Raw genomic sequence first — 12,527 nt, 5'->3', positions numbered from 1 at the left:
TCCTGTAGGAGCAGCACTGGGGAACCAGGGCCTTGAAAACCCGATGGGGGCAGTTCTGCTCTGTCCTGTGGGGTCGCTAGGAGCTGGAACGCGCTTGACAGCACCTAACAACATACGTAAATATATGGCTATGTGTGTGTGTATAATCCTCCACACACATTTCCTGTATGTATATAAATCCTGTATGTATCCACTCGACAGCACCTAATAACATACGTAAATATATGACTGTGTATGTATGTGTACATTTCCTGTATGTATATAAATCCTATGTATCCAAGTCCTACACAGAGATATAAACCATATATATATATAAATGTTCTGTCTATATAAATGCTATAATTGTACACTTGACAGCACCTAACAACATATGTAAATATATGGCTATGTATGTATGTGTATAATCCTATACACACACACACACACACATTTCCTATATGTATATAAATCCTATATGTATCCAAGCCCTATATAGAGATATAAACCATATATATATATGTAAATGTTCTGTCTATATAAATGCTATAAGTATACAAGTCCTACATATATGTATAAATCCTATAACCACAAACAAAAAACAAACCCATTGCTGTCAAGTCGGATCTGACTCATAGCCTTGGGTTTCTAAGGCGGTATCTCTACAGAAGTAGATTGCCCAACCTTCTTTCCAAGGACTGGCTGGTGGGATGAATCTGGTATATATGTATAAATCCTATATATGTAATCTTACACATATGTATAACCAAACTCACTGCTGTGGAGTCATCTCCGACTCATAGCGACCCCTCCTTGGGTTTCTGAGGCAGTATCTCTATGGAAGTAGATTGCCCAACCTTCTGAGGAGTGGCTGGTGTGTTTGACGCACCAGCCTTCTGGTTGGCAGTCAAATGCCTTAGCCACTACACCACCAGAGCTCCCATATGTATGTATAAAACCTATATACGTATCTACGTGATCATAGTGTCCTTTTTAAGGACTGGAATCACATTCCTTATAACTTGTTCTTCAGCCACTGTGACGGCACCTCATTGTGGGATGTGCAAAAGGACAGTTGTCACGTCCATATCTCTGCTTTGCCCTGTTACACTTCATGCTGTGACTTAACTACGTCCTCTGTCGGACTAGAGCCTGCTGGACGGCAGCGGGGATGGGGCTCGTGGACCAGGCTGCCCTCTCCAGCTCCTCTCCAGGCATCATGTCAGTCTAGAAACACATCGGTCATGAAGGACTAGTGTGGCTTTCAGCAGCATGGTGGCCACTCCATCAGTGGCCACCAAGGCTGGAGAAGGTCGGCTGAGTTTACAGTAGAGAGATGACCTTCCCAGCTGGGACAGGGCTATTTAAAGAAGCATGTCTGAGGGTGCAGAGCCAACCTCCCTGCAGAGAGGCCCAGATTCTCCTTCATGGGGATCCGTTCCCTCTGGCAAAGCAAAGCGTGCAGTTGCTGCTGGCTGGGTACTGAAATCTGTCAATGATGAAAGAGCATAACCATCATCAACGTATCAGCAGAGGCAGTCACTCTCTGGACCTTTATAAAATACTGTCGGGTACGTGACACCAGTGAGTTCTAGGCAGGTGCAACGTGATGGCCTACCATGCTCACACCACTGGCCCCAGCTGCCGCTGACACGACATGGAGTTACCACTGCAGAGTTCCTCAGGCTGGAGCCCATGAGGGGTAGGGCCGGGGCCCGGTGGTGGGTAACCTACCTCCACAGCAAATGATGGCAGCCACAAAGAGGGAGATGTCACTGTCATCCAGCTCCAGGGCATTGAACTTCATCGCAAAATCGAACTTGGGCTCCATGATGTCACAGAACGGTTTCCGCAGGCTCTTCAGGAACTCTCGAGTTATAAAACCATTCCCATACGCAACCAGCATCCCATCCTTGTTCATCACAGAAGACAGCATCGCAAATATGGCCTCATAGACGCCGTATTTTAACAGAGTCACCTGGTCATTCAAGTCTAGGTTGGCGAAGCCGGGGATGGACTTGGCGAACTCCGTGAGCTCCGTGACGGTCTCCACCGATGTGCACTGACAGCAGTGGAAGATGCGGACTTCTGCCTCCTTGTTCTGGATCCCGTTGGCCACCAGCTTGGCCACCAGCGTCTTCTCAGCCATGCACAGCGTCTCCATATCGTGGATGACAAAAGGCTGCAAGGACAGACACGAGTAAGTCAGAGGATCTGTGACCTGCGACACCGTTAACCAACCAACAAGTGAGCATGACTGCCTCAGATCACCAGGCTTGGTGGCATGGAGAACGGAGAGCGTGCGAAACCCAGTCCTCTGCAGTCAGCTGGGGACAATCAGACACTCGTGGAAAACGAACAGTGTCAGTCGGTGTGATAAAGACCACCACTGCCTGACACGGTAGGGATTTCCATGCTGAGAAACCCCATAGTGATTCTGGCAGTGAAGCTAACTGGAGAATATTAACAAAGCATCTTTAACATCGTATGTAGTCTCTGAATTCCCAAACACCACTGTGGTAACCTTAATAACAATCATTCTTAATTTTACCATTTTACAAACTTCAGTGGTACGCACTGTCATTTCACACAGACTGCTCGACGGACAGGTCTGGCGTATGTGAAGCAACTCCTGAAGCTGGCGTGTACGCGCAAAGAAGCAGACAAGCATTGTGCACCTCCTGGGGCTTTTTGGACAGACTGGCAAAGTCCCCTGCTTCTCTGTGCCCCAGTGCACAACCTCCACATCAGGGTCCCATGTCTTGGGACAGGTGCTAAGTGCCTTGAGGCAGCTCCCTATGTGTTGCTGGACTTTCTGCACCTGAACCGTCTGGTCCCACCATCTTGGCAAGATGTAGTCATGGGAAGAAGAGATGGCTGGCCGTGCTGTTTGGAGCCAGCATGCCCAGAAGGGAGAGTTGTATGTCTAGTGGAGCACGGACAGGCTGCTGGTCAAAACCTGCGTCTCTATGTGGAGCAGAGAAACGCCATCGCCTCAGGTATCATCACTGTGAGTCACAAGCTGCTCTCGCTGTCGGGTGCCATGGGGTCAAATGTTGACTCCCAGCGACCCCACGTGACAGAGTAAACCACCCCAGAGGGTTTTCTAGGCTGGAATCTTTACAGGAGCTGACTGCCAGCTCTTCCCCCCAAGAAGCCACTGGTTGGTTCAAACCACCAACCTTCTGGTGGTTCTCTATCCACCAAAAATCCTGAAACAAACCCATTGCCATTAAGTCACTTTAAACCCACAGTGCCCCTACAGGACAGAGAACTGCCCTACAGGGTTTGTAAGGCTGTAAATGTTTATGGAAGCAGACTGCCCATCTTCCTCTCATGGAGTGGCTGATGGGTTTGAACTGCCAACCTCCTGGGTGGCAGCCAAATGCTTAACTGCTGTGCCACCAGGGCTCCCATGTCTGTTCTGTAGGACATGCAGATACAGACCAACGAGACAATGGGCCAAGGAATGTCTCCAGTCCCCACTGGAGCCCCTGAGCATAGAGCGATGAGTGCGTAGTGATCTGAGAATCGCTCCTCCACTGCCCACGTGCCGAGACCTGGGACATGAAACACCCTCTATTTTGGGCTCAGAGGAGAAGCCAGAGAAGCCACAGCATACAACCATTTCAGGGCACCTTTGGAAGGTCCCTGTGCAGAAGCCAGGGAGAGTGCTGGTAACACCAGTACTGGCAACAGGCCTTCGGACTGTCTTGAAGCCTTCAAGCAGAATCACAACTTGTAATCCAGTGTTAGACAAAATGCCTTTTATTCCACATCTGAGGAAAGGGATATTTAATAAAATCATATGAATGAGTGAAAACATACCGAATACAACACTCCAAGCCACAGTTTCTAAATACCTCAAGTCTTTTTACAGAAGACTAAAATTGTCCCGCCCTCAAGACCCTAACACGGGGCCAGAGGACCAGGTCTAAGGGCAGCTCTGCCTGAGGTAGAAGAAGGCATACAGGAAACAGAACGTAGCCCAAGGGACAAGCAGCTCCTAGCAGGCTGGATGCTCCTACACGTGACCCCCATAAGCTCGGGGCACAAGACAGAATCCGACAACTGAAGGCGCTGAGAGTGAACACTGGCAGAGGCTGGCGGGGTCATTGGAGGCAGGGGTGCAGTGGGGCTCAGTGTCCCGTCCTCACAGGTGTTGGCCCGAGGCAGGGAGACCCATAGACCTGCAGGCCCAAAGGGCCAAACAACACACCCAGCACTCAAAGCCACTGAGATGCGTGGGGCAGGGTAGCTAGGAAGCCTGAGTCAGAGAAGGGAGCCCCCACCTCTGGGTGTAAGCTCTGCCCAAAGTCCCCTCCTGAATCAAGCAAGCATGGGGCAGATTGAAAGCCGTGCAGCTGGGGCCGAAGTGAGCTGAACTTTGAGCTTCCACCCCTTACAGGGGAGGCAGAGCTTATAGTTTCAGTCGACCCAGGTGCACGCTGGCTAAAACAGAGCAAACACAAACAGCACTCTCCAGAGGAAGGTAACAGAACCCAGAGTCTCCACGACGTAACGTGCAGCGTCCAGGATACAGTCCCAAAGCACTCCACACACGGAGACCCAGACGGACGCGGTCCCTCTCTCGAGAGAAAGCAGTCAACAGAGACCAACACCGACATGACTGGGTGCTGGAAGGGTGGCTGAGCGTCCCACGCAGGACAGAGAGAATGACTGCGAGCCCGGCTGGTCCACTGCTGAAAACCACAGACAGGAAACCGGAGAGCAGACCGAGAGAACCGGAAGACAGTGGCATAACGTCTTTAAGGGGGAAAGATGGCCAACCCAGAATTCTATATCCAGTGAACATCCTTCAAGAAAAAGAATATTTTCAGACAAAGGAAAAGTACGAGCATTTGTGGCCAGCAGACCTGAAAAAAAAGTTGCTACATGACAGAAGTTCAAAATTCTCAGGAAGGAATAAAGTGCATTACAACTGTAAACATTCTTCCCGGTACCTGAAAACCAGCGAGCAATGTCTCGACACCTACTGCTACCCCCTGAATGTTGTTGTTGTTTGCCATCGAGTCGGACCCGACATATCAACCCCAAACAAGTGCAGCCTTGTAAGGCTCGGACGATGTCTGCCCCTGTCTGCCCCCCGCCTCATACGACCCTAAGCAAGAAGCAGAGCTGACCTCACCGTCTTACAGTCAGGCTCTTGCTGCCGTGTGCTGTCAAGCCGGTTCCGACTCAGGGCGGCACTGTGTGGCGTTGGAGCACCGCCTCGTAGACCGTCCTCGGCTGAGAACTCTACAGGAGCGCATCATCAGGGTTTCTGCCATGGAGCGGCTCGTGGTGTTGAACCACCAACCTTGCGCTTAGTAGGCAAGCACTCCACCATTGTGCCACCAGGGCTCCTTAACGTCAGGCCCACTCACCGCCATCCAGTCAATTCTGACTCACAGTGACCACCACTGGGTTTCTAAGGCTGTAAATCTTCATGGAAGTGGACTGCCTCATCTTTCTTCTATAGGGCGGGCAGCTGGTGGGTTTGAACCACCGACTTTCTGGTTAGCAGCCAAATGCGTTAACCACTGTACTACCAGAGCACCTTTAAAATCAGGCTAGGTATCCCTAACTTAAAAAAAAAAAAAAAAAACAGTTAAAGTTTCTTACTCACTAGCTCTAACGCTTCATTTAAAAATAGTTTAAAAAAAAAACCACTATAGGAAACTATTGCCAACTGACCACAGACCAAAGTCATTCTGAGCCTGTAAGCCCAGAAGATGACTGTTAATGGTGAGTCCAACTCATTAAGATTTTGTATTTTTGGGAATGAACTCCTGATGGGGACTTCCAAGCCAGACCCAATCTTAAACTCAACAGTAATAAAACCAGTAATTCTAAAGTTTCTTTAAATAGGGGCGTTCCCATCATCCTAAGTCCCATCCAAGGCTGTCAGTCTTCACGGAAGCAAAGGCCAAACCACACCCATTGCCGTGGAGTCTATTCTGACCCATAGCGCCCCTAGAGAACAGAGTGGAACTGCCCACAGGGTCTCCAAGGCTGTTATCTTTATGGAAGCGGACTGCTTCCTCTTTTTCCTGCAGAATAGCTGGTGGATTCAAACTGCTGACATTTTGGTTAGCAGCTGAATGCTTTACCCACTGTGCCACCAGAGCATTAAAAATGTTAGTTATTACTGACATCATTACTATAATTTCCAGAACCAGTTTCTCTTTCAGCTGTCTCCGGCAGGAGGCCTTGGTCATTTCCCAGTTTCCAAGGGTCCCTGTGCCAGTGGCTGTTTGTAAACTCAACCACCAATTCTGTAACGTTCTGGAGCAAGTCCCGGAAAAGAGGCGAAAATGTTCCCTGCTGATCACGAAGCTTCCTGTTAACCCTCCATCTTCTTAAATAGGAAAGAGGAGGAAGATTATTCTAAGTTTCAGGAATTTAATTGACTCAGCTCAAAAATCAGGATTCGTAGAGACGTAATTCTTAGGAAGGCCACCCCGCAGTGTTCTGGGCATGAGGGAGAAAACCCATTGCCACTGAGTCGATTACAACTCAGAGCGACCCCCAGTGGGTTTCCAAGGCTGTCACTCTTTACAGATGATTGCCTCATCTTGCTACTGCAGAGCGGCTGGTGGGTTTGCACTGCTGATCTTCTGGTCAGCAGCCCAATCAATGTCTTACCCACTATGCCACCAGAGCTCCTTAATCTAGGGAGAGAAGGATGTAATTTTATTATTCTGCCAACTTGATTTTAAGTATATCTCTTCAGAGCAAGTTGACGCTCAGCCTTAAAGAAGGGACATTCATGGGATGGACTAGAGAAGTATCATAAGGGGTAGGTGACAGTGTTCCCTCCACTCCAGAAAATGCACCGTGGCCCACGTTACCTTTACACAGACCACTGACCTTTCTGAGTACCTGCAGCAGAATAACAATGCTAAACCAAGGAGTCTAGCGTTAATGAAGGAATCTGCGAAACACTGAGTTGAACACAGTTCCTCAGACGTCGCTTCCATTGCCCCAGAGCCTCAGGCTACGAATCCTCAAGAATGAGGCCCAGGGGGGCAGCCATTCCAAGTGGGTTCCTTATAGGATACTGCCAGCTTTCCCAGGGCACCTCCTAGGACTGGACTTGTCAGTGCTGGCTACGTCACGTGCAGCATCCCAGGGCAAAATTATTAACAGCTTCAAGATGGCACCACCAGAGCATTAAAGTCAAGTGTGGGGCCCTTCCAGGGTGATGGCAGACTGTCCAGCCGTGATGCTGTCCTGGGACCAGCAGTGCGTGAAATACACTCTTGTCAGGGGGACTAAATGCTAACAAATGCTGCGTCTCATTTTAATAAAATTGTCACTTTGGGTTTCTTAAAAGTAAGCCTTATTTAATAAACAAAATTAGGTGCAAACCTTTAGGATTTAAGACAAATACTGAGCACGAGAAAACTGGTGTTTATTAAAGCAAACTGAAATTTCGTGGTGACCTCACGCGACACAGGAGAGCTGCCCCTCAGGGTCCCCTAGGCTGTGATCGTTTGGGGAGCAGACTGCCAGGCCCTACTCCCACCGAGCCACTGGGTCAGCTCGAACCCACTGTGCCACCACGGCTCCGTCACGGGAGTGCTGTGCGTTAAAAGGGACTCCATGCCACTTAACAACCGCCAACAGCAATTTCACGGAGCCACTGGGCGAGACTGACGTGCCGACCTTCCGGTTAGCGGTTGAGCGTTCAGTCACTGTGCCGTCAGGGCTGTGAGCTGAAATTGACGTGATGCCACCTGACAACAGCAAAGAGAAATTTTGTAGCAAAACACATTTGAAAATTTGCCCAACTTTATGCATCGATATTCTTGATAAGATTATTTAAAAAACTCCACACAGCTCATATTGAATTTAGGAATTTGCCTTTTATACTCAGGTTTGAATATGGATATTCCTGACATCACATTTGGAATAAATCAAGCACATGGGGAAGGTCTGAAATGGCCTGAGGCTGGCCTCCGTGTACCCTGAACTCTTTCCAGGCCAAGACCAGAGCGTCCCCGGTGTGACTGACGTGTGGCTGCCTCTGCTCACAGCTGACCGTGTGCTGTGTGGTTTAGTATTACCTACAAGAATTCACCTCCAGAACACACTTAGCCGGCCGCTCCTCTGAAAAGGGAGGCAGCGGTCTTTCAGGAAAACGTAACTGGCTTACTGGTAGGGTCACGTTGAAGGACGTGGTTTAATAAGCTCTTGGGTGTGTTGAGGACATACTGCTAGGAACTGATGAAATATTAAGGATGGTTTTCAATCTGAAGACAAGAAGGAGGTGTGATATGTGGTCGTAAGGCAAGGGGCAGAATCCCAGGACCCGCCGGGCAGGTGGCGATTGTCTAAAGCAGCAATCTGTCCTCTCCCACGGCGTGGGGAGGCTGCCCGGATTCCAAAGAGCCTGAACTGTTGCCCAAAACGTTGGAATCCCTCTTTCAAAACTGGTTTTGAACTTGTTCTCAGCCAAATGTAAAAAATTGGTGTCCCCAACGCACTGTTTCTTATTCAAACCCAGAAGCTTTACTCTAATTCCAACGTGTGCTCAGCTGGCTGCCAGTGACTCGGGGCTCTGTCTAAAATCCAATGATTATTAGACGGTAGAGATATTCTACAATTTCAAAAAGTAAAAGAAGAAGATTTCCCACCACTGAGAATATTCAAAGGCTCGAATTCCCAGGAATCTGGGCCAACGAGCGTCCCTGAAAGAGACGAGGATGCTTCCGGTTATGACGCCGCTCTTTCGATGGGAAATTCTGACGCATTTGCTTGATGACAGAGTAACAGCCGCAGAACATGCCCGGAAGTCTTTTTCCAACCAAGTGGGTTAGCTCACCAAGGAAGGGGTGTCTGCCGGGAGCATCCTGCTCTAAGACTTTCTATACGGTGTCAAACTGACAATCGGAACCGGAAAAGTTAGATTGTGTTGATGGGGGCGGAGCCGTGCAGCAAAGGTGCAGGCAGCGTCACAGAGCGAAAGCAGCTAAACCCGAGGGAGGGAGAGCGTGTGCGTCTGCGCGCGTGTCTGCACGCATGTGTGTCTGCACATGTGCCGGCGTGTGAGCTTGTGAGTGTGTGTGAGTGTATTAGGAGTGTGTGAGTACATTTGTGTGTGACTGTGTATGTATCAGTGTGTGTGTGTGAGCGTATTAGTAGTGTGAGTACATTTGTGTGTGTATATTTGTGTGACTAAGTGTACGTATGAGTGTGTGTGAGTGTGTGTGATTTTGTATGCGTGTATATGAGTGTCTGTGTGTGACAGTGTGAGATTTTTGTGTGTGACTGTGTAAGAGTGTATGTATGACCGTGTGTGACTGTGTGCGTGTGTGAGAGAACGTGTGTGGAGCCCGTGGTGGCAGGGGCACCAAGGTCACAAGAAAGGCAGGAGGTGCCCCAGACACCTCCAAGCCTGGTTTTCATGTCGCTCCCTCAGGTCTTTTCACGATGTCCTTAACCCGACAGGCCGACACACCATCTTTCTAAGATGCTGTTGAAAAAGCATCTCTTCCGGAATCCACACGCAGAGGCACCCACTGTCCCCGTCTCCCCTCAGCTCTGCTTCTGTCCTTGGACCCCGACATCAGCAGGGCAGCGAGCTCCCCTAGAAGACTGCGACCTGCCCACTGAGGGCCCTGGGCACTGTGTGGCCCCCAGCTCACACCCGTCCTGGTAGCCAGACGGAGGCACACGCTCCCTGCCTGCCGCCATCCCCCCTTCCTCCTCCTCCCGACCCCGCTCCCTGCCCTCCCAGCCCAGCCATGCTTCTGCTCCTGGGTGACCCAGCCCCCAACTCTGGGCAGCCAAGGGGCTCTGCCTCAGCTCACCAAAAGGCCATGGGGGGAGAGGGGCTTACATGAAGGAACGTCTACTGCAAAGGGAACCCCGTTTTGCACTTGTAGCAATCCCCAGGACCACTGGGAAGTGAAAAGCTGCCCCCACCGAGATGTCAGACATTTTGGGGCCCAGCTGTGGGCTGAGCTTCCGAAGCGTGAGTGTGGCCTCGCCTCAGTGTCCCTGCTGGGAAGGCATTTCTCCTGAGGCCTGGGCAGAGCGCTTAACCCAGGTGGGTGGGTGACTGTCCACGGTGCTCCCCGACTGCAGGCCACAGCTGGCTGCCGGTCTGAACCCTCCTCACCCCTCCTCTTCCCGCCGCAGTGGGGCTGCTGCGTGCGGAGGCCAGTGTGGCTTCGTAAAGCTGTGTCCTCTGGACAAAGCCTCCTCATGCCCACACTCGGCAATGCGTGAGAAAGTGGCCTCCACTTTCCCAATAATTACGTGTTGTCCCGTGTTGGAACTTTCACAAAACTACTGTTGAATACTGGGCTCATTTAATTCAGATCAAGTCCAATGTCAGAACCAAGGCCAGGTGCCTCAGCCATCCCCCCGCACCCTGGTTTGCCTTCTAAGTCATGTGAGATACAGCATATGGTCCTGTGATGTCCACCGTGCTCCCAGAGCCAGAGTGCGCACAGAAATGCACTGTGGGGAGTCTGGTGGGGGACGTCCCACTCCCAGGGTCCCTTCTAGACTGAGCTACACCGAGAAGACGAGACGATGGTCCCACAGCGGAAGTGGCAAGCAGCCAGCCAGCAGGCAGGGAGATGGGGGGCAGGCCTCCTGTGTGGACCAAGATCCCAGCACCGGAGGAACAAGGTTGGCCCTGGGCGCAGTGGACTCTCATGCAATGAACCTCCCCCCCAAGAGGGGGCGCTGTGAACCTGGTGCTGGCTGCCCGGGTGTGGAGGCCCGGGGGCAAGGGCAGGCACTCGACTCCCAGCAGTACAACAGGTTCTGTTTTTCTTAGTGAACCCCAACCCTAAACATGACTTCATCATTTACTCCCTCAGGATGGAAGTGCACACAGTATGAGGGTAACTGGTGTCCCAGTCCCTCCGCCCTGGACTTCCCTGCTCTGCCTGTGGCCACAGGGCCCCTCCAGACACCATCCCTGGGTGGAGGACGCCAAGGGCAGTTTGTGGAAACCAAAGTCACACTGACCAGGAATGTTTTGTAAAGATGTTTCAGTCTGCTTTAAGTTCTTAAGATCCAAGAGAGAAACAGAAGACCTCACACAGGAATAGATGACCTCACATAATTTTCGCTTCTGCCAATCGTTTTTAGGATAGCTATTCAAAGTTAAGAGGTCACCTCTGCCTTCACCCCAGTGATGAAGAAAGGGTCTGATTGGTACACACCTCGGGCTGCCACCATGGGTCACCATGGGAAATGGGCTTTACCAATCTAACAGAGGTTTCTCAAACCCTTCTAAAATGTCTTGGTGGATTTAACTGGGGAATACACTAAAAGATTAAAGCCTCAGTAGAAAGAGATTTGGTCTGCTCATGATAGTAAGTAGCTTGTGCAATAATTTATTTTCCTGGGACTAAAAACTCTGGCCTGTAATTCCCAATAGGGACTGCTATTCATGAGTACAAATTAAACTTGTCAGGTCATGTTCATAGGAAAAAAGGCAAAATATCTTGATTCACTGACCTCAGGCTGTCCCTCCTTTGAAGGGAGCTCAGAGGTTGGTTCCATTTTGAAGACACACTTGTTAATGACGAGGGTGGGGGTGGCGGGTGGGGGAGTGCAGGAGGGTCTTCCAGGGGCCATCTTAGCTCCTACTGAAAATGTCCAGAAAGGCCAGCCCTGTGATGTCTTGGAGAAAGGCCGGTGCAGGGAGGCAGGGGTACAAGGGAGAAAGAGTAGTTTCAGGAGAAGACACTGAAGAACACATTTTGAGTGGGAAGTGAACCATTTCACTTTGGGGCCTTAAAATAGGAATTTTAAAAAATGCACTTGAGAAATGACCCTAGGACATGGTAAACGATTAACTACATTTTTTGGGCGGGTGTTAATTACACAATGGTGATAACTTGGTTGCTGGGAAGTGGACCCACCGAGAACACAGGCGTTACTACGCAGCTGCACCTCAGAGTCTGGGGAGGTCTTGCCACGCACATCTTTAGTGGCCTTTGGCACACACACTGTTTTCTCAACACTTCGTACCCACATCCTCAAGCACTCTCCATGACTGTCACTGTCATGGTGCTAAGGGAACACACAGGTCATTGGCTACAGTAAAACAGCAGCAAAAACACCTACTGGATTGTTGCTGGCTTTTCCCGCAAGGATGACTCTGGCCTTCACCTTGTTCATGTTAAAGTTCTTCAGGTAGGCCTCATAAATTCTCTTGGCAAGAGATTTGAGATCTGCAGTTTCAGAGTCTTCTAGACCATGGTCACATGTAAGAATTTCTGCTTTCAATTTGGCCTTTTCGGACCTTGGCATTCGTCCAAAACGAATTGCTGGGGGTGGAAGGGGGATGGAATAATGGAGACAAACAAATGAACACCACAGTGGCAAGGTGACAGACAGTGATTAATGGCTGAAAGACAAACTCAAACCATGAACTCAACAGACTAGGAACGAAAAGCTACCAAAACCACACCCACTGCTGTTGAGTCCATTCTGACCCACAGCGCCCCTAGAGGACAGAGTGGAACTGCACCACAGGGTCTCCAAGGCTGTCAATCTTCACAGAAGCAAAGCCCAAA

General features: G+C 50.2%; 1 protein-coding gene across 1 annotated transcript in view; it reads right to left on the bottom strand.

The window, feature by feature from the left end:
* Nucleotides 1–12,527, bottom strand: part of PPARA (peroxisome proliferator activated receptor alpha) — a 32,286-nt gene that overhangs the window by 3,062 nt on the left and 16,697 nt on the right. The window contains exons 3-4 of the mRNA XM_007955648.1: nt 12,076–12,278; nt 1,711–2,158 (exon numbers count right to left, since the gene is read on the bottom strand). Of these exons, the coding sequence (XP_007953839.1) occupies nt 1,711–2,158; nt 12,076–12,278 (651 nt within the window). The remainder of the gene's footprint in view (nt 1–1,710; nt 2,159–12,075; nt 12,279–12,527) is intronic.

The sequence above is a fragment of the Orycteropus afer genome, unplaced genomic scaffold (genome assembly GCF_000298275.1).
Source record: "Orycteropus afer afer isolate SDZICR_OR568_19922 unplaced genomic scaffold, OryAfe1.0 scaffold00524, whole genome shotgun sequence".
Classification (NCBI taxonomy): domain Eukaryota; kingdom Metazoa; phylum Chordata; class Mammalia; order Tubulidentata; family Orycteropodidae; genus Orycteropus; species Orycteropus afer.
The sequence above is the reverse complement of the archived record's forward strand: the minus strand, read 5'-3'. Positions and strand labels throughout refer to the sequence as shown.